The 23137-nt window shown below is 47.2% G+C and overlaps 1 protein-coding gene across 2 annotated transcripts in view; it reads right to left on the bottom strand.

Moving 5' to 3' along the window:
- The window catches only part of PRKG1 (protein kinase cGMP-dependent 1), a 450310-nt gene extending 428376 nt beyond the window's left edge, over window positions 1-21934 (bottom strand). The window contains exon 1 of one of the 2 annotated variants that reach the window (XM_038180896.2): window positions 21834-21934. Coding sequence is in view for 1 of the 2 variants with exons in the window: in XM_038180894.2 (XP_038036822.1) it covers window positions 21359-21624 (266 nt within the window). In the remaining variant the exon portion in view is untranslated. Of the gene's footprint in view, window positions 1-21358; window positions 21716-21833 lie in introns of those variants that run through there. The other variant, XM_038180894.2, reaches the window with a different exon arrangement.
- Between the last annotated feature and the right edge of the window lie 1203 nt (window positions 21935-23137).

The following is a 23137-nucleotide window of genomic DNA, read 5'->3' as shown; positions in this document are numbered from 1 at the left end:
TGTATAGACCGTATGGGGCTCTGACTGGCAACAACAGCTTCTCATGGCACATTTGGGAGTAGAATTTTTGGAACTGGCATTCAGTGGTGTGCTGGTAAATACTTGGGTTGATCAGCAGTGATATAACTCCTTGCCTGCCCCAGGCGCTGGCAATCCAGGTGCTCCTTCTCATTGCCCATTTGGGCCCAGGGCATTTCTTATCTCTTTTCACCATAATGTGCCACTTTCCTACCATAATTGCTCTGGTTCTTTGAGCTGATTTATCCTACCTTCAAAACAATTCATTTATATCTGAAATTGGATTATAAATAAACATGGATTACTCTACCGCCAGTATGAAAATAACCAGGGCGTTGTTATCATTATCTTATGGTGAACGCATTGTGAACAAGTGCACTGTCTATATAATCAAATTAATTCCTCTGCTTATTAGAAAGTATTATGTGGATGTTTCAGGTATTTATAACAATAAGCAAGAAACATTTTAGATCTGCATTTTATGCAGCTGGACAGACTGGTGTTTCTTAAAGGTAGGCAGGCAACTTGACTTTGTCTAGAAACAGATTCATGCTAGAATTTACACTGAATTCTTTTTCTAACAACAGCTCATCCTGGGCATATTTTACTGAAATACCACTTTTATTCAAATATCTATCTGTTTCTGTCCACAATTCTTAGCTTGCAGAATACATTTCCAAAAAGGCTTTGTACTCCATGTTGATGCCCTGATCATTTAAGGCTCCAAATTAATGGCCATATTCCACAGAGAACCAGCTCATTAATATACGAAGGAAACACCCATGAATCATCCAGGCAGAATCTGCAAACAGGGGATCACGTTGGGTTTCACAAAGGTTTTACAGCGCTCCATTGACTTCCATGGCTATTTCTTATTTATGCTTGGGAAAACTTCACCAGGTTGGGCTCCCTGAGTGTGTAAAAATGTTTATGCTCACAGCTTTGTCACAGTCTGCTCGAACTGATTGCTCTACTCATCAGAGCATTAGAGGCCACCAACGCCTGATTTCCTCCGCACTGCCAACATCTCTCGACTGACTGCCCTGCTGCCTTGTGTGCATCACAAGGAAGCGCTTTTCTTCTCACCCGCACCGTGCCCGCTTCAGATCACGCCTCAAGCCCTGGGCAAGGTGTGGGGCTCCAGCCTTGCTCTCACTGCCTGGACACCACCGTGCAGAAACCACAGCTCCTGCACTTGCTCTGGGCAAACCCAGGGCTAGGCAAACCCAGGGCTTCCAGCCCCTATATGTCCCGTGCTTCTGCTCTCTGCAACGAGAGTGCAAATTCAGAAACAGTTGGAAAATCCCCCTGCTCCTTTACAGGTAAATATACATGTGTCTTTTGTTTTGTGTTGTTTTCCTTTTTTTTTTATTCCCCCTTTTTCTCACGTAAAAGACAGGACTGTTAGTAAAAATGCAGTTTTCAGCTCATGATTTGGGCATGACATAGTGGCAAGCACCGTGTGCCCTCGCCCTGCTCGGTGGGTGTTTGGCCCTGCTCTGTTCCCTTACATGGCCTGCAGCTCTGCTAGGCACAGCATTCTCCATATTCCTCTTTCCACCCCCCCAACCACCCCCCTGCTTTTTAAATCTCATTTCTTTTAGGACGAGAGAGCCCAGCACACAAGGAGCAATGCCGCCCTCTACTGCCCTACTCCCGGCTCCAGGGGTACAGCTACACTCACACCAGATACCTGGGGAATCATCACCAAACAAAAAAGTCAACCAAATATACTGTTGGAGCAAAAATATGCCTGGATTTTAAAAATGAGGAGACTACAACTGTAAATAAATGACCATATGGTATATTGAGGGGCTTATTTATATAAAAGAGGACTCTAACATGAACTGTAGCACAGTCTCTCTATATGTTGCTTACAGGAGTCAAACTCCTAGCCTTCTCTCACCTGAATATTCAGTTTACCTAAAGGGCAAATCCAAAACTCTTTCAGAGGCATGGGAGCTGTCTGAGAGCCCTGCAAACCACACCTCACATTTTAGGTGGATTTGATTTACCACTCCAGTGTGCATTCCCCTTAAAGAGGTGCAGATTGATTTGTTGGAAGTTTGGATCAATGATTTGATTCGCTAATAGGCCTTATATGTGAGCCTTTAGGAGCTCATCGATTCGCACCAATTCCTGCCTGTCAGCTCAAAACCCAATACACATCGCCACTAAGATAACATGCAACAACTCTGGGCACGTGCCACAAATTCATTGTGCATAAACCTAAACATCTCCATCTTTTAGCATTAGCAGAGGAATGTAACCGCAAAACATGACCGATTTGAAAAAGGAAGACATTTCTTTTTTGATGTATACCACAATTTTGTATCTAGCCTCATTTCTTAAGATTTTTTAATGATTCATTTTTCAGCAGTTTGAATCGTTTCATTTTCCCTTTATATTTCCTAGTAAACATTCAGAAAGCTCAACTAAAATAAAACACCTCATGCTAATACCACTACACATACACACATACCCCTGAAATTGCTATTAATCCATCACCTCAAAAACAAACAAACAAACAAAAAAAGAAACAAACCACCTTCCTTCCCAAACTCCTCAGATGTAAAGAGAAAGTTAAACTTTGCAAGGAAATCTTATTTAAAAAACATTAATGTAATTTCCAGACGGAATTGGTATTGACTGGGCAGCAGAAAAGCAAATGCTGAGCAGAGAGGACTAAATTATGGGGAAAGAATCAATACAGGAGCCCAACTAGAATGGAAGATTTAAATAGATGTTTTTTCCCCTCAAGCTTTTATCTATTTTGTAGGGGACACTCAGGAGACAAGGTAAATAATATTTTTAAGAGGCAGGTCAAAAACAATCAGATTAGGAGATTCAGGGAAATAAATTTATCCTCAGGCCAGAACGGTGAAGAACCCAATTCTTTGGTTGGCCAAGCGAGTTCAGCCCAGATTACAGCCAAAAGTAAGTAACAACATGTCCCAGCTCAGGTTGTAGACCGAGGCAGTACATTTTACTAGTCCAGCTAATGATGCTGAAAGAAATAGGCATGATATTTAGGCTAAGCTACAAAATACCTTTACAAAATAAGCCACAAGACATCTACCAGGAGATGAAGTTGGATATGTGCAGCCTACATCTGACACACAGCCCGTGACCGAGCACAATTCTGCAACCTGTGCTCTCTCAAAGAAACAAACAGCTGTTGTCAGACCACAAACAGATTTTGCTCCTCGATTCCTACACCCTGAGCTGGATTCGAAATATCTCCACAGCATCTCCATGAACCCACATACAAAGGGGGAGCACGAACTGCACCAGTCATCTCTTGACAACACAACTCGTCTCAAATAATGGTCTTATTTTGCACCTCACCTGCTGCTTCTCCTCTTACTTTTATTAAGAGGCATTACTTGCAATTACCCCAGATATGCTAATAATATCTGCATGCTGATGCATCTTATTGAAAAGTTGCACCAACACTTTTAGAGCTATAGTGTTTTTTAAGGTTCTCAGTAGAGATCTCATCACCTTGATGAGAGGGAAAACCCAGAGCAGAGTAAGTGCCAAGCCTTTCCAATTTATCTTGGGAAACAGAAAGGATTTCTTCCATTTTTCTCTCACTGGCCCATTTTTGCAGCATTCTTCCAATTCCTGTCTGTTTCCAGTTCTAAAATCTCAATTAACACTGATTTGTTGAACCCAGAGTTTTGCATTAATGCAGTTCCCCTTTAAACTACTAAATGATGTCTTCTCTTTACTGGAAAAGTCTTACTGTATATTTGGGTTTTGCTGCCTACTAAGCAGCATGCAGTTACTTACACATGCTTGCAAAACTAAATCTTCAATTTGTACATCATTATTAGGACTTTGCCCATGATGCTAAGCCCTAATATAAAATAAAATAAATCCTAATATAAAATAATGCTTTAATTAATACTTTTTCCCCCTACCTGTCTACCTGTTCAGTAATGCATAGGAAAGAAACGGTAAAGTGTGCAGAGGTTGGGACTGGGCATCTGGTAGACAATTTCTTGCACTGTGCTACCAATACTTGGAAATGGCTGCAAATTCTTGCAGAGAGCAGTGATTAAAGCTTAAAAAGAGAAAGTACCTGTTTCCACCCCACAAAGGAAAAATGGCCAGCTGACCATGTGAACACAAATCCTATCAAACGTGAGAGTACACCTTGTCTGTTGATCTCTCAAACCACATCATTTAACCCATATTTTTTAACTGTAACTGTAGTTTATAGCAGTGTGGCTCATTTCTGTTCCTAAAAATGTAAAGCAGCCTAAAACGTGAACAAATTGCAGCTCACGATAGCTGCACACTTTATGGGTTATTTAACATAATTACTCGTTCTTATCCTGGTCAGCTTGCTAAATTCATGTACTGTATTTCCAGGATGAATAATTTAGCAGGTATTAATTATTTATACCTCACAGCCCCTTCAAAGGAGCTGCTGGGAGCCCACACCAGGCAGCAGGGCCAAGTGCAGCACCGCCTTGTCCGGCCCCAGCCCAGGGCTTACAGGAGGGAAGTGGAAAGGTTGCACTTAGCCACCAAAAAGGGTGATGCATTAAATCTCCCTACATCAAGCGCTTGATTTATAGGTGATGCCAGGCAGTTCACAGGAGCCGGAAAAATTGCATCTCCCTGCCAAGTGCCTTTTTTCTCCCCCCCCCCCCCGTTCTTCTTTTATCTAGTCAATACAATGAATTTTAAGGGCCAAGGTCGCAAACCAGCAAACATCACCTCCCCCCTAACACGTAACCACCTTCTCTTGCAGAAAGCAGTACCTGGCACTCAAAGTGCTTCCCCTGGGGGAAGACCACACGGCCACGAAACAGTCTCCAGAGCACCCAGGAAAGGGAGCTGTGTTAACAGGGCATGCCCACAGCTTTATCCCCACTTTTTGGTGTAAACGTACAGTTGGGCAGTCAGGGACGACGTGCAGATTTGTGACTCTCCACAAGTGCTACAGGACCCAAGTCTTGCCTCTGCATCCCTTACCACATTTCCTGCTGCTGCCTCTCCACCTCCTAGTGCTGGGGCGGGGACCGTGGCACGGTGAAGCAATGCACTACATCACAGGGACACCACAATGTGGAGGGAGTGTCAGCACTGAAGGGCATTTTTTGGTGTGCCAGGTAAAGGCATTACAAGGGCCAAAAGTCCAGAACTGAAAGACAGGCAAATTCAAATATAAAAGAGGCCCCTCGCTCCTCCCGCTGAGCAGATTTAAGTTTTAAAAGCCCCAAACCAACCATCTTTTTCTTGCCCAAACATATTAACTTATGAATCTTCCCTCTCGCTCTTGTCTTGGGGTCTTGCTGGCACGGGGAACATTGCTGCCATCCCACGGCTCCTCCATTCACGGCCGTGCTCCTCCCGCCACCGCGGAAAACATTCCTACGGCTGCTCCTGGGGGGTTGGCAGCTTTGGCCCAGGAATCCTTCCCCAGGGTTTAACTGATAAAAATACCAGTGTCTGAACAGTGCAGCCTTTCAATCTTGCCTGGTCCCCCCGGGCCAATGCAACCTCTGCTTGCATCTGTGGAGCTCCTCGGAGGTCGATGTGGTTACCCAGACGTACCTGAGGGCAACGCCGGCTATGTACTTTACCTTATTCAAACCATCTGCTTAAAGGTTTCTGGTCTATGAGCCCTTTTATGAAAGCAGAGGGTGGGGATGCAGGGCTGAAAGCACTTCTTATTCCCGGGAAGGCTCGGGGTCTGAGCAGCCCTCAAGCTTTTCCCTCAGCAACGACCTACCTCTGCTTGCCGGCAACTGAAGCGTTGTATTTTTGATCGCTTTTAACCACTTCCCAGCATTAAGCTAAGAGTCATCCTCTGCACAGCACCGCCTTCACTGGGACCCCGAGGGATGACCTGGAGGGTACTGAGGTTGCCTTGAGGGGTAACCTGAAGTCCAGGCATGAGCCTGTCATGGCCTTAACCGTAACGCAGGCTGCATCATATGGCAGATGGCACTGAAACAACCCACGTGTGGTTAACCTCCGGGAGCGAAGGACTGCTCGGCCACCTCTGCCTGCATTCCAGAGCTGACCCTGGCTCTTCACTGGGCCTGTTCAGCAGCTTTCAGACAGCACCAAGAGCATAACCCAACCTGGCAGCCCCTAACGTACGTGATGCTCATCCTCAGCACACTGTGGATAACACCACTTCTCCCCTATGAATGAGCGCGAACATCACCGTGTCCCTGCACTTCCAGCTGCCCTGTTCTCCCACAGCTCCATTCCCTCCTGTAACATCTTGTGGATGGAGAGGAGATGGCAGAGCTGCCTCCTCACCATCCTCAGCCTCACGCCTGGCTTCTTCGGTGCCCTGCCCCCTGTCCTCCCGCACCGTGGGACCAAGCCTTTCTTCCCTGAGCTACCAATTTCTCCACTAAGTTCATCTGAGCAATAGAAATTTAGGACCAATGGCAGCATGAGAAGGCAGAACTGTTGCTGCTTTCCAGATCTTTCACTGTGGGGCCAGGAGTGATTTGGGTTTTCAGAGCTCAGGCCCTGTTTCAAGGTGCTTCCAGCAACCCCAGGGAAGCATCAATACAGAGAAATGCTCTGTAGGCACTTTCTTCCCTCTGCCCCTGTCGGATGCTATCTGTCTGGCCGCTGTCACTGAGCAGTGCCACAGCAAAACCTTCAGCTTTCCTTTGGCTGCAAAGCCAGGTCCTTAAACAAGGGCACACTGCTGTTTGAAGGCACAAGTTCCTGCTTTAGCCACTGTTTTTAGCTCAGACAATGGCATTCTTAGAACTAGAGTTATGCTTGTGAAGTGCTTCAAAGTCCCAAACACTGTCCCTTTGCCACACATTGCTTCTGGTCACTGGGATTATTATTATTTTGGTTTTTTTTTTTCAGATCTACAGTTTCTTGAGGCTATCAACTGCAGACCTCCCAGCCCATGAACGACATCCATGTGAACACATGCCATCCAGTTACCTGCTCAAAACCAGGGATACTTCTAACTGTCAGCAAAATGTGCTGGCACTGGCAAGGAGAAAGAGCTTGTTTAATTCAGAGCTGCTGAACACAGCTACAGCACATCTAAACCTCTTTGCCATGACCTCCCAGCTCTCAGCTGTCACCTTCTTGTCCTGCTGCTCAAACAAAGCCAGTTCCACTGGAGCCTGTGGAACAGCCTCTGCCAGTGATTCATCTTATTTAGGAGGTTCTGGCAATGTGAGTCCCGAACACACCTGCACCACATAACACTTCCAGCCTACATTTTCATGTGGTGCTCTTAAATGAGAAGTACACTGAGAAAGAGAAATCTGTGTTTAACCTCCTATATTGGCTAAAGATCAATAAACTATCATTTACTTCAGCGTGCCAGGACCTACTTTATGAACTGATGAACACAGCAATTACTATCTGCTGAATATATCTTTAAACGTATACAAGTGAAAACTGTACCTGTACAGGCAAAAAATGAGAGACCACCTAAAGGTTTTAAAGATCAGCTGAGAATAGGATGACATTTCACTTCTTCAGGAACACTTGACTGTAGTGAAAGCAGTGCCTAAGCAGGTGAAACTGGGTCATAATTATCCCATTAGCATTGTGTGGGTCTGAAGGCTGCTCCAAGATAATGCCCGGAAAATGTTTCCTACACACTGGGAAATCATTACCTCTGTGGTTTCATTAGTGGAGCATTAGGCTCAGGCGGCTTCTGAGGCAAAAAGATGCTCGAGCAGCCAAAACAGGCTGAAACCATGACTTGACTGTTCCCCCACACCCAGTGCTCAGGGCTGCCTTTTTCCAGTGCAAGCAGAGAGGGAAGGGTCGTACTGTGACCGCAGGAGAAGAGAGGACCAGAAGACATCCCACAAGGCCAAAGCTGCCCTCGTGTTCTTAGCATGGCAACTGCAAACAGCATAACCTAAAGAGCTACATAGGCCAGAGACACATCTATGTGCTGACATATATAGAATACATTTACTGCCTGTAGACCCATCTCTAGAACAAAAAGTCCACCTACTGCAAGAGAGCTGTGCCAATCCTGATGGTCTCAACATGGAAGACCACCTCTGCCTATGGCACCAGGCACCTAAGACCAAGAAGAAAATTGTTAAAATAAAATGAGAGAGAGAGGAGGGCTTTTGCAGAACAAAATTGAAAGGTTAGTGTGGCTTTGCCAAGACACCATGGGACAGAGAGAACAGCCTCCTGCCCACCTAAGCACAGCCCGGTTGTAAAACTGGAATTGCACAAATTCCATTTAATTCCCACAATTGAAGGGGGGCAGAAAAAGTCAGGATGTTAAATCCTGCGGTCATAGCTTCCTTAAGAAGGCAAAATACCGTTATTTGGCAAGTCCCTGGAAAATCCCTGGAAAACAAAATGATCCTACGGGCCAGCGTCTTAACAGACAAAACACAGAGTGGGACATATTCTATGGACAGTCAGATTACTGCAAAATGGAGTGGATCAGGTCTTAATATGCTGGGATTTCAATTTTTTTTTTTGGGGGGGGGTGGGCGGATGTGCGGGGAGGCAGACCTTGAGGTCTTCTCTACTGATGACCTTCAGCAAGTTTTGAAACACCAAGAAACACTCTGGATGGCTGGAGGAAAGCAAGCACTCCACAGATATTTTTAGAAGAGAAATAGAACAGCACAGATAATTGTTTCGGCTTGACATTGATCCTGGACACCCTTCAGGATATGCGATTCTTCATTTAATTGAGGAAGAAACGAAAGCGATATAATGTATATGGCTGTATGGAAAATAGATCTTATGAAGCCAACTAGAGAGTTTTGTTAAACTGCCTGCAAATTGGGTTGAAAAAGCATTCACAGCAATGTGACATAATTAAGACAGACGTAAACAGACTTACAAACACAAACTTCTTGAGCATGTCTTAGCTGCCAGTGGCTTTTATCCCAGCAGAGGAGAGTTAAAAGCAATGAGCCGCCGTCCAGCAAGCGTGAGAACAGGCAGCTTGTCCAGCAAGCAGCGGCGTCAGGACTTAACAGCAGCACCATGAAGTTAGACGAATCGAGGCTTAAAACACGGAACAAATGTTTAAGGCAGAGCAATTAGAGCAATTCATCTTTCCAACAAGCTGCAAGGGATCATGGTGCTTTCTCAGCTACTAGCAAACTTTTTAACCACATACAGAGGATTTTTTTTGTTGTTATTATTATTTTTTTTTAAAGACAAAAATGCACTAGACAGAACAAAACCTCCAAAAAGGCTAATGGCCCATCTCCTGCAAATCAGGCTAGATGATCACTGCCAGCCTCACCGGCCTTATAACATAACCACTTGTGAAAACTGGTAATTTTCATTCATTCTGCTGCCATTCGACATCTCTTGGGCACACAGTAAAAGGGTTCAAAACTGAATATAAATGTAACAGTAGAGCCTCTTTCTATAAATCAGGGTTACGCGCTGAATTTACAAATGCTGTCAGTCCAGCATCCTGCAGACTTCTCAGCCCGGAAACCCAGACAGAATACAGATGTACGAACTTTATCAGCTCCGTATTATGCCTCACAATGTGAAAATGATTGCATGATGAGTAAATTCAACACCCACGCAAATAACTGCTGCTTCCAGTTCCTAATGAATCACAGGCCCAGGATGGGGTCAGAAGAATATTCATGGTGGGAAAAAACAGCTCAAATGGACTGTTTCGCATGCTTGCCTGGGCAAAAATGATTGCAGAAACACTAGCTGGGGAGATTAATGACATAATTTAAGCAGACAACTAACCAATGCATTCATGTGATTTTTCTCCCCCTATTTTAACATTTTATTTAGACTATTTAAAATCTCTTAAGAGTTGATTTTTATCAGATTTATATTTAGAAACAGGCTGAAGGAGAAGGAGAAAAAACTTTTACCCCAAAAGACTCTGATGTTCTGCAGTCAACCAACCTAACATTAAAGGCAGAAATCAGTTTTGCCAACACCATTGTACTGGGGTAGCGATAGCAGACAATGGGTCAACCCAGTTAATAAGGTACAAGAGCTAATAATGAGCTGCAGAAGGAGCGGGGCAGCAAACACACAAGTGATTCAACATCTCCTGGATGCAAATAGTCTCTGCAGCGAGCTGATTATATTCACTGGGATAGATTTCACCGCACATAGAAGAGATTAATCAGGCACCAAAATTTCTGTAAGACTGTCCTCCAGTTGACCCTAACACCATTTCCACTTCCCTTTCCCACGCATTTTTCCTCTTCTGCCCCCAAGCACATAATTTTATGGAGCAAGAAGCTGCTCCAGCAGAAATCCTCATTTCATATCCATGATACCCACATCAGCTAGGGCCACCTTTCCAGCAAGACAGAGGAATGAACTTCTGCCTGGAGCTGCCACAGTCAATCCCGCTCCAGAAGACAAAACATCCACTTTAGCATATATTTTTTAAAAATAATTATTCTAATGTCGTGGAGGGAAGGGACAAATTGCAAAGTTCAACCCTCTCTGTTTCACCAAGGCTGCTAGACAGAAAAGCAAGCCTGGCAGAAGATGCAAAACATCAGGGTTTCTGCAAGGGAGACCAATTACCCTGGTCTACATTTCCAAGAGGCAGCCTGATCCTTCCCAGAACTGGGCATCTGATAATAAAAACTGCAGATCAGAATAAGGCATGGAGAGCCCGACTGCCAAAACCCTACGGTAATGCCCCAGCAACACTTATGCAATGAAAGGGGACGTACAGATTTCGCCCTTTACCTTGAGACAGATTTCTTAATGGAGCATGAAAAAAATCAATCTGGGGGGGGGGAGGAAAGAAACCTTTTATGTTGCTTTGATATTAATTTTTTAGTATTTAGTAGTCTTTTTCTGAGGGACTGAAGTCAGACACAATACCACCAAGAAGGTGGATAGTGTACCATCTACCCGGGCATTCACACACCTTGTGCATTGAAAAGCAACTCCTCATTGCACCGTGGAGCAAGCTGTGGCAGAGCTTGACTTTACCTTGCCAAAAGCCTTTAAATATTGATAATATAAAAGAGAGAGATGCACGCAGTCCTCAGCCCAGCACAAAGCATTTACAGCCAGCCAGGCACCAATGTGTACTCTGCATCTCATCTCTGCAGAGCCCAAAGAGCAAGCTGGAGGCTTGCTTCTGGGCTCCTATGTGAATAGAGGTAGCCTTGCAGGTTTTAAGTGGGTGCCCAAAAACAAGAAGAACAGAACAACAAAAAGGGGCGATGATGAATTTTAAGTTACCCTGCAATCCTACTCTATACTGTCACCAGGAGAAGCTGGCAAAGGAAATGTAAGAAAAGGAAACAATCGGTGCAAATATAGTTTCCTTGGCCTTAGAGAACTCTCCATTTTGGAGCACTGTCCATTAACTGGCCGAGCATGAGGCTTCAGACACCTTAGGTCTTCCTTCCTGACCCTGCCATCTACCAACGCGCCCATCATGAGCAAGTGCTTCACCTTCACATCTGCACAATGGGTGCAAAGAGACTCACTTCCAAAGGAAAACACCTTCAAACCTACAGCTAAAAATACCCCGTAGCGCCTATGGTGTTTTTCTATAAGGGACTACAAACATTTTTCCTATAAAAGCTGATCTTGGGATTTTTTCCTCATTGAGGGCAAAATGCTGCCAGAGCTGTCAGAAAGACTTTGTGAAATGGGCAAACCTAAACCTCACCACGTCCCCGGCCACATACCAGCCTCCAGCTTGCATCCTGTGTCACATTCCCAGCTCTTCATATCTACAAGTAAAATGGAAGATTTCATCTGAAATAGAAACTGCGTCTTGCTGCATCAACAAACAGCCTTCATTAGCCCTTATAATCTGCACCTCACCCTTTCAACTCCTTTGCTGATACTTTTTTTTTTTTTAATTATACTTTACCACTTCCTAAGAGGAACATGTCTTCCACTAGTCACTGCTCCATGCGAATACCATTACTGATGCTACTTTCCCTTCACATGAGCTCTGCGGCTCTGTCTTCACCCCATCATGCTGGTGGCTCCTTTTGGTGGATCTGGAGCCCCACCACAACCTGGTAGTGATTTGGTCCCATGGGAAAACCTGTGGCCACATTTGGGATTGATTTTGAGCCCCAGAGTGGAGATCTAAATGTTTTTCAACCCTTAGATGCCAAGGAAATGAGCAACATATGTATTTGGGAGTAACTGCACAAAAACAACCAATGCAGAGTCGTTTTGCTGTCCAGTCTATTATACAATAAAAACAACTCTATTCTCAATGCATTCTTTTTTTTTTTTTTTAATCCTCTTTTGCACAACCCATGCATGGCAGTGCTAGATTTGCCAATGCAAGCTAAACATTTAGCAGTGCTAGGAATAACACATCTATGCATTTAAGTAAAATAAAAGCCTCACATAGAAAGCTATCAACTCAAAAGCACAAATATGCCTTTGTTTTTTTTTTTCCTCTGACCCAGTGGTTTTTCTTCAAAAGGCTCTTGCAGGTACCTGAGTTTTCGTTGTTTGCAATGATAACTTGAATGGTCTGAAAGTAGAGGCAGCAAAAAGGAATCTGAAACTGTGGCTACTTTAGCAGGCAATTTCTCCAGGACATCTCCCATCCTGCCGCTCAGCGCAGTGGAAACATTCACATAAATCAGATCTGGTTAAGCAAACATAATGTACCTCAGAGTCATAAAACGCATTTTCTTCCCCACTTTCACTGAGCCTGATTATTCATTGTTTCTTCTTTTCTACACCAAAACAAATTCTGACATGCTGCTGTCTGCTGTGCTCAGGCTTTGTGTCTCCTTAGGTGCCCGAGGGTTGCCCCTTGTCTCCAGTGGGACAAAACGTTCATTGCCACCGATTCCGATATTGAACGTCAAAATACTAAATCTGTTTTACAGCCTTAAAAGCAAACCAACAAAACCCTTCTTCCACCACATCGCCTCAATTGCACAGGAAATACACAGCCTGTGTGGAGAACCACCCCCCTGTGCTGGAAAAATTAATTTCATAACACAAGAGCCACACATATTGGGGTAAGGGTTGGGTAAGCAGGCAAATCAAACCTCAGAAGTCTGCTGGTTCCTGCTGGCCTTTCTTGGGAGCTCCAGTACAGAGCTGGGAATAAAACCCCACAGCTGTAGGTGGGATGAAATGCCACATTGCACGGAAGCACTGTCCTGCTGCGAGCACAGCTGCAGCTCCTTGCTGGTAGGTGAATGCCACGAATGCATTTCCACCAGAGAAATATTCAGACCCAGGTTAGACACTTGAAATGGGAGACTGTAATCTTGAGCAGATAAATATCCCATTGTCCTCTTCTAAACAGTGTTATTTCCATTCTATCAGTGATCAAATCAGCAAGCAAACCAATGCACGTTAGTGAAGCAAAGCTCTCATACCATTACTGAACTACTGAAGACCATGTTATGGTCTTGAGAGGAACTAGAGCTGGGACCTGTGCTAGAAAACTGCCTGTACCTACAAGATGCACTTCTTTAGCTAAACCTTGCCCTGTTACATGGGAATAGAAGTCTACTGTTTGTTTTTTGCTTGTTTGCTTTTTTAAAGTACAAGATTTTTTCTTGGCCTGCCAAGGCGATCTGTTATTTGAGGAATAGGAAAATATTCTCTTTCAAAGGAAAAATTAAGAATCGTCTTTGAATAATTATAGGATGACTGCTACTTTCTTAACAAAAGAAAACAGGAAAAGGGGGGGAGGTGTCTGCCAGAATAAAATACTCTGTCATTTGGTTGTTTCCCAGCTTCTCCTGGATTTCACTTGAATCACCAGAGCGAGGCTCTCGAGAGCCAAAAAGGAGACCAATTTCAGCTCTGATCCACTTCTTGCTGCCCTCCAATGCTCGCTAGAAATAAGCAGTGGCACAGGAATACTGTGCAGAATGCACCCTCTCGGTCCTTCTCTACGGCATTGGTGGAGCTGCCCTTGATTTAAACACCCGGTGACCATCCCATTGCTCTTTAGGGACCACCTCCGTGTGAGCAGAACTGAAAAGGATTTGCAGAAAGAAGGGGGCAAATCGTTGCATGGGGCGGCAGCAGAAAATGGGCCAGGGGTGTGTAGGAAGGGATTTCCACGCTCTGTTTTCTTCCCCCACCACAGGGATGTCACGAGCAGAAAGGAGGCATTCACAGGCTTGTCTCTGAAGGGCGAGACATGGCTTTAATGTAATGCAAGACAACAAAACACCTCAAATCTTAAAATCCTCGCTCTAATCCTCAATGCCATGCTCAGTGCCTTGAGCATGTGCCGCATTCATCTTCCAGGAGCTATGCCATGTTATTTATCTGTGGCTTTCTTCCTCCAGTCATCTTCTCAGACACCACTGCCCTCCAGTGATAAGTGCTGGGAGATGAAAAGAAAAAAAAAGCCTTGGTGTACCCTTGGAGACACAGCCTTGTTGCTGCCAACACTTCCTGTGTGTCTGCCAGAATAAAGCAGCTTCCCAGCTATTTTACCAAAGATCCTCCCCCCCATGCCACAGCCTGTGCTGCATCCCGGTTGTGACTGCAAAAACAACCCCCATCCGTCTGGGATCTGCTTCCCACAGAACTGAAAAAAAAAAAAAAAAAAAGAGGGTGTTTTACACCCCAGCCATAAAGGGATTGCACATTGCATCTGTGGGAGCATGCCCAGCACCACAGTCACCTCCAAAACTCCTTCAAAGTACTACAAACAGCCCAGTTGGAAAAGACCCTTCAGGATGTCTTTTTTCAAGTTTCTTAAATTTTACCTTCCAGCTACACCCACTGATTCCAGATACTGGAGCTGCATTTTGGCTTACAGCTACAAAGACATCAACCACACACGCAAACTTCAGCATACACATGAAGTCATTTAGAGGGCTTGGCTGTATTTCTTTGGGATCTCAGCACATTACCTGCTCAAGAAATTACCTCTAGTTACAATTCCCAATGTCATAGACTGCAGGATATAAAATACAGAGCAGGGATGAGCAAATACTCATCGGGGGGCACTTCTCTGCGTGTGAAACATTAAGGAGTTCGAAGAAATTAAACAGTGACAATATTACAGGCAGACACATAAATGGAAAGTAGAATTACAAGCTTCAGAACCAGATCCCTTAATAAAAAAAAATCTGCTTTGCTGTTGTTTGTAAACAGAAATTATACATTTATTGGCCATTTAAAATACCAGCAGTGATTTTATCTTGGAGAATTTTATAGGAATTTCCAACAAAGAGCAAAATGCAAAGGAAAATAACTCAAAATTGCCATCGGGTTGCACTTGCTAGAACCAGTCACAGCCTTGTACTTCATTACCACAAACCATATGTCAAAAAACATACGATAAAGCTTACTTACATCTTCAGCTTCTACTTTGCTACCATCTCTATCCCAAATTGTACATCACTGCATGTCAAGAATGCTTTGATTTTGTGTTCACCTACTGCTCTGCCAGTATGTGCGATCAATAACATACCTCTGATAAAGCTCACCATATATTACCCTGTAACATATAATTTCCTGTTCTGCTGTTTCAAACAACTGCAGAGTTATACCTACTCCATTACACTGGAAGCGAATACATCAGAGTGCATTGCAAAAAGCCCCCCAAATATGATTTTTACCACGCAGCTAGGCTCAACAGGAGAGAAGCCATGGATTCAGATGGACATTTTTATTTAGCACTGCTATACATGTATCTACATCAGTTTGCTTGCACTACGGTGAAATGTTTTCGTTGGACGCCACTTTCTGGTGATTTATTCACACCTCTTCCTGGGTAGCGAGGAAGCCAATCCATAACTAAGGCAATCACTTATTAACCAGTGATCGGGACCGAAGCTGGAGGAGGTCACAGGGCTACAACAGCCCCAGCCCTACTGGAGAGGTCCTGCAGGCTGCCCCGGGAGGCTGTGCCCAGGTATTCCCCAACCTCCCTTGTGCAATTCTGTAAAATACCTGGGCTTTGCCCAACACGTGAATTTGAGCCAGAATATAATCATGCTGCTTGGAAGTCCCAGTGGGCAGGCTTGCAGTGCCCCAGCTCCTGCTACACCCCATGCAGTCCTGAGCTCAGCTCCCTTCCTCCAGCTATTTCAATGTCTCCTCCACATGCACGCACTTCCTTTGCAACTACAGGGCTGTATTACTAATGCAACAAATATGCTCAAGGAATATCTATGAGCAAAAAGTAGGGGAAAAAAAGGGAAAAAAAAAAAAAAAAAAAAAAAAAAGACAAGGCTGAAGCAGTCTTCATCCTTTCCATCTGGGAGGTCATGGCACAGGGGAAAGATCTTGAAGAAACCCCTTGCCAAGCTCTGCTAGATATTTTCCAGGAACTGCATCAGCTCCGCAGGCAACTGAGTGCACATCTCGGGAAGGCTTTTTTCCCAAGCTCCTCATTAGTAGAGCTGCAAAGAGGGACATGTAGTGTTATTTTAGTACTTTTCAATCTCATTTCACTTTGATGCACTTCTCCGCCTGTGGGATTTTTGCTGGAGAATTACCTTCCCTGTAATGTGGCATAAAGTACTGACAAAAACTGACGTTGCGACTAAAAAGGAGCCAAATAAAGAGCTACTGTGTCCAAGTAGTTTATGGTACCACCTGTGCCCACATCTAGGCACTGCTTTGAGGAAGGTGAATGAGACACTGGACCCTTTTCCCCTCCACACTTTTGGGGTCCCCTCCAGACACTGCGCAGAAGCAACATGGCAGATTTGCTAGAGCCCTTTTCCCTTCTGTATCTTTAAAATGAGCTCACATCAGAGATCTGAGAGAGATGCAGTTTGCCCTAACCTTGCCTGGGAGCACAGCTATGGTTTTAAAGCTCACGTGCAACCACATTGTGGGGGATTTGTAATCAAATCAGGAACACACTCCATAGGGGAAGGTGTGCCGGACAGTCACCCCTCAGCTGCAGGAAAATCTGCCCGAGTGCAGCTTGGTCCCTGAGGAAGCACTGACAGCCTGTGGCTGGAGGCAAGTAAAAATAGGCAGAGGGAAGAATGCATTGCGAGGGGGCCACTGGGAGCAGCCCTGCGTCAGCAGGGGACGGGCAGCCGCAGCCCCCCTGCCCCTCCGGGCCGCATCCTGCCCACAGGAACGTGCAGCAGCCACCAGCAAGGGTGCTAGAGCCTGGTGTCGAGGCACCGTGGGCTTTCATCAGCTCATGGCACCAAGAGAACATCCCGAAGCACACTCTAGTTAGAAGATCCCGCTAATTTTGCAGGGGAAAGGAGGCACAGCCCTGTCCAGCCACTTCTCCCATTAAAAATTAAAGGGAGGGAAATTGTTTCAATCGATTAGCCACGAATGATTGCTTCTCTTTCCCTCTCTGAAATCTTTCTGCTTCTCCCGCCAACCTCAGGCACCTCAGGGACCCGAGGACCTGTGCCACTCCTCACTTTGTGGCACCTGATAACCTGCTCATCTCCTGACTCCCCTGCACATCTCACCGCTTCGTGCACAGACTGAGCTGCTCCACTTGGATCACCGGAGAGAAGGCTGGTCAAAAAACAGGCTCTGACTCAAGGCGCTCTCTTTGCAGTGTTTTCTGGCTGTTTGCAAATTAAATAACCCTCAGTCAAACTTTCCTCCTTCTTATTTTCCTCGCTTCGGGCCAGCGATGCATTGAGGACACAGAAAGCAACAGGAGCACCTTAACCGTTAATACTTACTATACACACACTGATATCATTGAATCTAATACAATTATTTCAGGTCAATCAGATTTTATTAGATTAATCCTTTCCTGTCAACCACCCAGGGCTGAAATACCTGAAGAACGCGCTGCCACAGCACACGCTGGATGGGAGCTGATCGGTGATGGATAAATGAGGGAAAAAGAGGCGTTTCTTAGGGTGATTTAAAGGCTAAGCATGTGTGTGGGCTCCTCATGTCTGCTGGGGTGCTGCTGCACAGGTAACAAGGGATTTTTCCCCCTGCCTCCCCATTTTAAGGTCTGTGCCAGCCTCAGCGCTCTCAGCAGGTTTAGGAGATCGAGATGGATTTGTACACGCAAGCATGATCTCCCCACCAGAGGCAAAAGAAGGGCATTAATAATTAATGTCAAAAGCACTGCTGTCCCTGACACCCCACCTCTGAATTTTGGATTTTTGGAGACACTGCTCCACAGAAGTAGAGCTGCCTGTTTAACCCAGAGCTGCCCACCTATTCCTGATATTGGATGAGCTGCGGATCCCAGACTGTCCTTCCCCACCCTCGGGCACCTCCGTAACACAGCAGGCCTGTGTTTTTGCCAGCTGCAGCACGCTCCCCCTGTGCGCCCCGAGGGACACGGCTCCAGTCGCATTGTCTTTCAGGCTTGGGCTGAGGCAGGATCGATGTCCCCTTGGCGGACGATGAGATCATGTCTAAATTAACCGGACCTGGCTTTACCAGCCATGAGATGGGCTGATCCTGCCACAGCCACCACCAAACCCCAGGTGGTGGCAGCTGGGTGCCATACAGAGCCAGAAGCACCTGCTCTAACCCTCAGTCCAAGGGGTAAAGCCATTAATGCTGGGGTCGAGCATCACAGATAAACACACGCTCACAGCAGCACATTCCCCAGTGCCTCAGAAAAGGCAGAGGGGATGAAAACGAGAGGTTCCTGCCGGGATCCCATCCCGAAAAGACCTCAGCAGGGTGAGGGCTGCTTGGCTGAGACCACAACAGGCCCCAGCACCTCGTGCGAAATGTTGGCCCCCACTGCCATCTTGTGGCAAACACCTCCCAAAACCAGCTACGACAGGGGGGAACCCGTCAAAAAGTTGAGAGCAAAAGTTTGCTGGTGAGGTGAGCGTGGCCAGCTGAGCTGTTGGGAACAGGGTGGGGAAATGGATCCCATCCCTAAAGCAATGCTGGCCCTGAAACTGCTGCTCTGGGTGCGGACCAGCGTGGAAGAACAGACAGACAGGGCTGCCCAGATGGGTACAGGGCTCACACAGCCATTGCCTCCTTTTGGTTGTGGCTCTGGCACACCCCCCCGTACCTGCACACAGAGATTTGTTTGCTGCTTCAAGACACTTAACAGCTTCTGAAGCAGTGCAGCATTGTGTTGGTACCAATACGGCTTGTTGACTCCAACAGGCAGGATTAAGCTGGAATTAGATATCGCACCTCTGAATTTGAGAATGCATTTCAAGTCATCCCCTCAGTAAATTCCACAAAATACAGGGATTATGGCTCGTGTTGATCATTTGTGCAGCACGAAACATCTTCAGATGCTGAAAAATGCAGATGAGAACCCCTTGGAGTTTGGAAAGCACCTTGCCGCAGGAATCAGATGGCTTTGAACATCCCCACATACCTATGTGGACACTCAACCTAGCCAATCACCTCAGGTACACCTCGTCATTTACTTTTGGCATTGTTTATCATTTACAGTGCCTCGCACCATGGCAAAGACTTTGCTTAGCAACTAGGCACCACTTCTCAGGAAGCACTCTCCAAGGCATTAGCGAAGTGCCTGGGTCACTGCACCAGCTCATCATGCCGTGGCCGGCTGCTGCCGCACCAGGAAAAACAACGGCACATTGACCCTCCTCGGGCTTCTGCATGCATCTACCAGGTGCAGCATCAGCTACCATCAAGGTCTGGAACAACACAAAGCACTTAGCGTGCTTAGGTACACAGGAATAATAATAATAATAAATAGCACTGAACAAATATACATTAGTAAATCATTCATATGTATGTCTCTTTCCTCACCACACATCCCTTCAAGCAGTAGTAACACATCAAGAAAACTACAGGGAAAAAGTATGTTCCAGAAAACATAGATGATCAGCACCTTATGGTTGCAGTGTCCCAAATATTTTGATAAACCCTGGTTTACATCGGAATAGCTCCGTACACACAATCATCAACACAGAAGCACTTTCCTTTCTTCCATTACAATCCATACAATTGTGTTCCTGGGAGGAACAACAGAAAAAAAACATACTAACAGACAAAATCCGTCTCTTGGAACCTTTCTATTTTCACAGCCCTTTCTTCAGATCTTTGCAAGTCTTTCTGACTTTGGCCCTGCTGCATGTCACAGACAGGTTACAAGACACAAAGCATATTGCCAGATAGAGACACTCGATTTTCTCCTTCCAGTTGGGATTTCACTACTTCTGGGAATTTCTAGCATCCCATTTTCAACTTCTTGGAAGTTTTAAACATCAGTGTATATTACATACAATCTAGCCATAAATAGAAACAATTACACCACAGATCGATGTTTATTTATGTTCAGAGATTAAAAAGCATTTCAAGGCTGATCCCAGGCCCAGATGAAGAGGTTTCTGTGGGTACTGGTTAGAAATCAATGCGCAGGAAAAAGGAGACTGGTCTAAATATTGGATCAGGGGATGGTGCTATGGAAGGTGTCTCCAGGTTTTAGAAGAGAGGCGCATCGCACGCCTCTCGAACCTCTCACAGACCTTGTGGGTCGAGCAGTTAGACAGGATTACCAGCTGCTGCGGCTAAAACACAGGCTTGAGACTGTCAGGAGGGCAAGTTCCCCCCCTTCCTACATTAGCCAAAATACCATCAGCAGTTTTTAAGTCAGAGACGCCCACAGAGCCATTAGACAGCCCTGGCACCAGGCCGGCCCATTTATTCTTCAGGTCAGCATCAGGAACCGGAAAGCACCGCTGCTCCCTTGGTAGGGCTGGACTGCAGCAGTGCCCTGTGCCCATGACGGCCTTGCAGCCCCCTGGAAAAGGGTCGATGGAAGAGGGGGGGACGGTGCCTGCACTGACACTGAGCCCACTGGCGGGTATCAGCCTAGGGGGAGAGGTGCAGGAGGAGCGGGTGGGTTGGGGTGCGATGGGGCTCAGGGGTACAGGGTGCAGCAGCATGTCATGGTAATGAGATGGGGAGGAATCGAGTGGACCTTAATTGAAAACCAGGAGCACCCCCAAACCAGCTGGGTTACTGAGCACGATGCTGGGGCGTGGGAGCAGCAGGGGGACATGTGCTGTCAGCACAGCCCTGCGGGCACATGGGGGTCATAGGATGTGCCGGGAGGTCCCAACCTGCTTTCTCCAGTGGCTCTGGGTGTCAGGGAGAAGACAGGGACCTCGGGGAGGTCGTGGGGAGCTGAGGGAGCCCAGAGGGTGGGGGCAGAGACTGAAGCACGCGTGCGGCATTCACGGCCCCTGGGAAGGCTGCGAGTCGGGACTTTGGAAAAGCACTGGCAAAGTAAAGAGAAGGAGAGGGTTTCTGCTCTGCCTTGGGCAGGGTGCGCAAAGGGATGCGCTGATCCAGGAAGGGGGGAACAGACAGGCTGAGCGTGTGGTTAGGGGAAAAGAAAAAAGAAAAAGAACAAAAAAGGAAAAAAGAAAGAAAAGGAAAAAAAAAAAAAAAAAAAAAAAAAAGGAAAGCCAAAAGTGCCCGGCCGATTCGTCCCCCCAGCATCCCCGGCGCCCACCTCTCGGCCTTGGTGAACTTGCGGAACGCCTGGCGGAGGTCGTGGAAGGAGCGGTAGGTCTGCGGCTCGGCCGAGATGCCCTGCGCCCGGGTGGTGCGGGGCCCGATGTGCGGGCTGGGCGCGGGCAGCACCGACTGGCACTTGTGCAGCCGGCGGCGCAGCTCCTGGATCTCGTCGTCCTTCTCGCCCAGGCGCCGCTCCAGCTCCCTGATGCGCTCCTCCTTGAGCAGCAGCAGCGCGGCGAAATCCCCCTCCAGCTCGCTCATCCTGGGCAGCGCCGCTGCCCCGCGCTAGCGCCGGGCCGCTCGCATGGAGCCGCCAAGCGGGGAAAGAGAGGGGGGAGGGAGGGGAGGGGAGAAAAAGAAAAAAAAAAAAAAAGGAAAAAAAAAAAAAAAAAAAAGAAAAAGCCAAGGAAAGGGGAAAGAGCTTCCGTGCTGCTCCGCGAGGCTGGGAGCCTGGAAATAGCAACAATTACCATGTGATCGGAGGGTGACGCAGCTCCTTGTAACTGGAGCCGAAGACTTGGGACTCGAACGAGAGCACTTCATAAATATTGAATCGCCGCCCGCTAATGAGCCACGTGGAGCCGCCGCGGCCCCGCCTGGCCCCCGCCTCCCCGGCACCCCCTCGCGTCCCTCCCGGCCACTCGGCATCCGCCCCTGGTCCTCCCCATCCCACCCCCAGCTCCCCCCCGTATCCCACCGCCGGCCCCTGCTGCTCACCCCACCCCGTGGGGTACCCCCATCCCTTCCCCGGCTCACCCCACGCCGCTCCCCTCAGCCTCTCCAGTCCCTCCCTACTGTCCCAAGCCCCCTCGGGCACCTGTGTCCCCCCCCACACACCCCCAGGGGCACCCAGAGCCACCCCCCCCCCCGGGCGGGTGCCCCCTGTCCCAGCACACGCAGCCCCCGCGCCGGCAGCCTCCGGGGAGGCCGGAATTCGCCCTTCCCGGACTTATTTGGAAGAGCCCATCACGGACATGAATGTTTTAATGCCGGCTGGCAAAGGGCAGCAGCGGCTCCTGCGTCGCCTTGCCCTTCCAAAGCAGAGGGAGGGCAGGAGCCGGGGGGCATCTGAGCCGGGCACGGAGGACGGGGTCGTATCAGAAAAGTCCTGGGTGCACGAGGAAAGCAATTAGCGGCCTCTCATTTAATGGGGTGGAGGCAGTGGGATGTTTTACCACGCTTGGGCCCGTTCCCGCAGCCTCTCGCACGCGGTTGGAGCCCCCCAGAGGCAGAGCCGCTCCCAGGTCCCGTCCGCATCCCAGCAGCATCCCCGGAACGGACAGGGCGGGGGGGTGGGGGGGCAGAGGAGGGAATTATAAAAAAAATAAATTGCATGTGGCTTTATTGGAAGGCAAAGAGCGCCATCTCGTGTAGGAAAGCACCGCGCAACGCAGGGAAGAGATTTGCAGACGGACAGACCGGACTCTCCGCTTGCTGCTCCAGAGGGGAAGGGGTCCCAGAAGGGTAGGGGGAGCCCGCCCACGCTCGTCGCCCCCCCAGACATTTCCCCGTTAAAATCCCGTTTCATAAAAAAAAAAAAAAAAGCCTTAATTTAGAGAAACAGGAGCGCTGTTCCTGCGCTCCTCAAAGGCTTGGCAAAAGCATTTTCTGGCAAGTCACTAGGGAAAGAAACCAGAAAGTGCATACTTTTCCCAAAACACACAGTAATTAGGCAGTCAGATCTCACCGCTGTCAACCAGTGCTTTTCAGGGTTGTTTTTAATGCACTGTTCATTATTTGCATTCAAGGACCGCCTACAAGCCTTGGTCTCCAC

Source organism: Anas platyrhynchos, chromosome 6 (assembly GCF_047663525.1).
Source record: "Anas platyrhynchos isolate ZD024472 breed Pekin duck chromosome 6, IASCAAS_PekinDuck_T2T, whole genome shotgun sequence".
Taxonomy (NCBI): Eukaryota; Metazoa; Chordata; class Aves; order Anseriformes; family Anatidae; genus Anas; species Anas platyrhynchos.
Note: the sequence above shows the minus strand (reverse complement) of the source record. Positions and strands in the feature narration are given on the sequence as shown.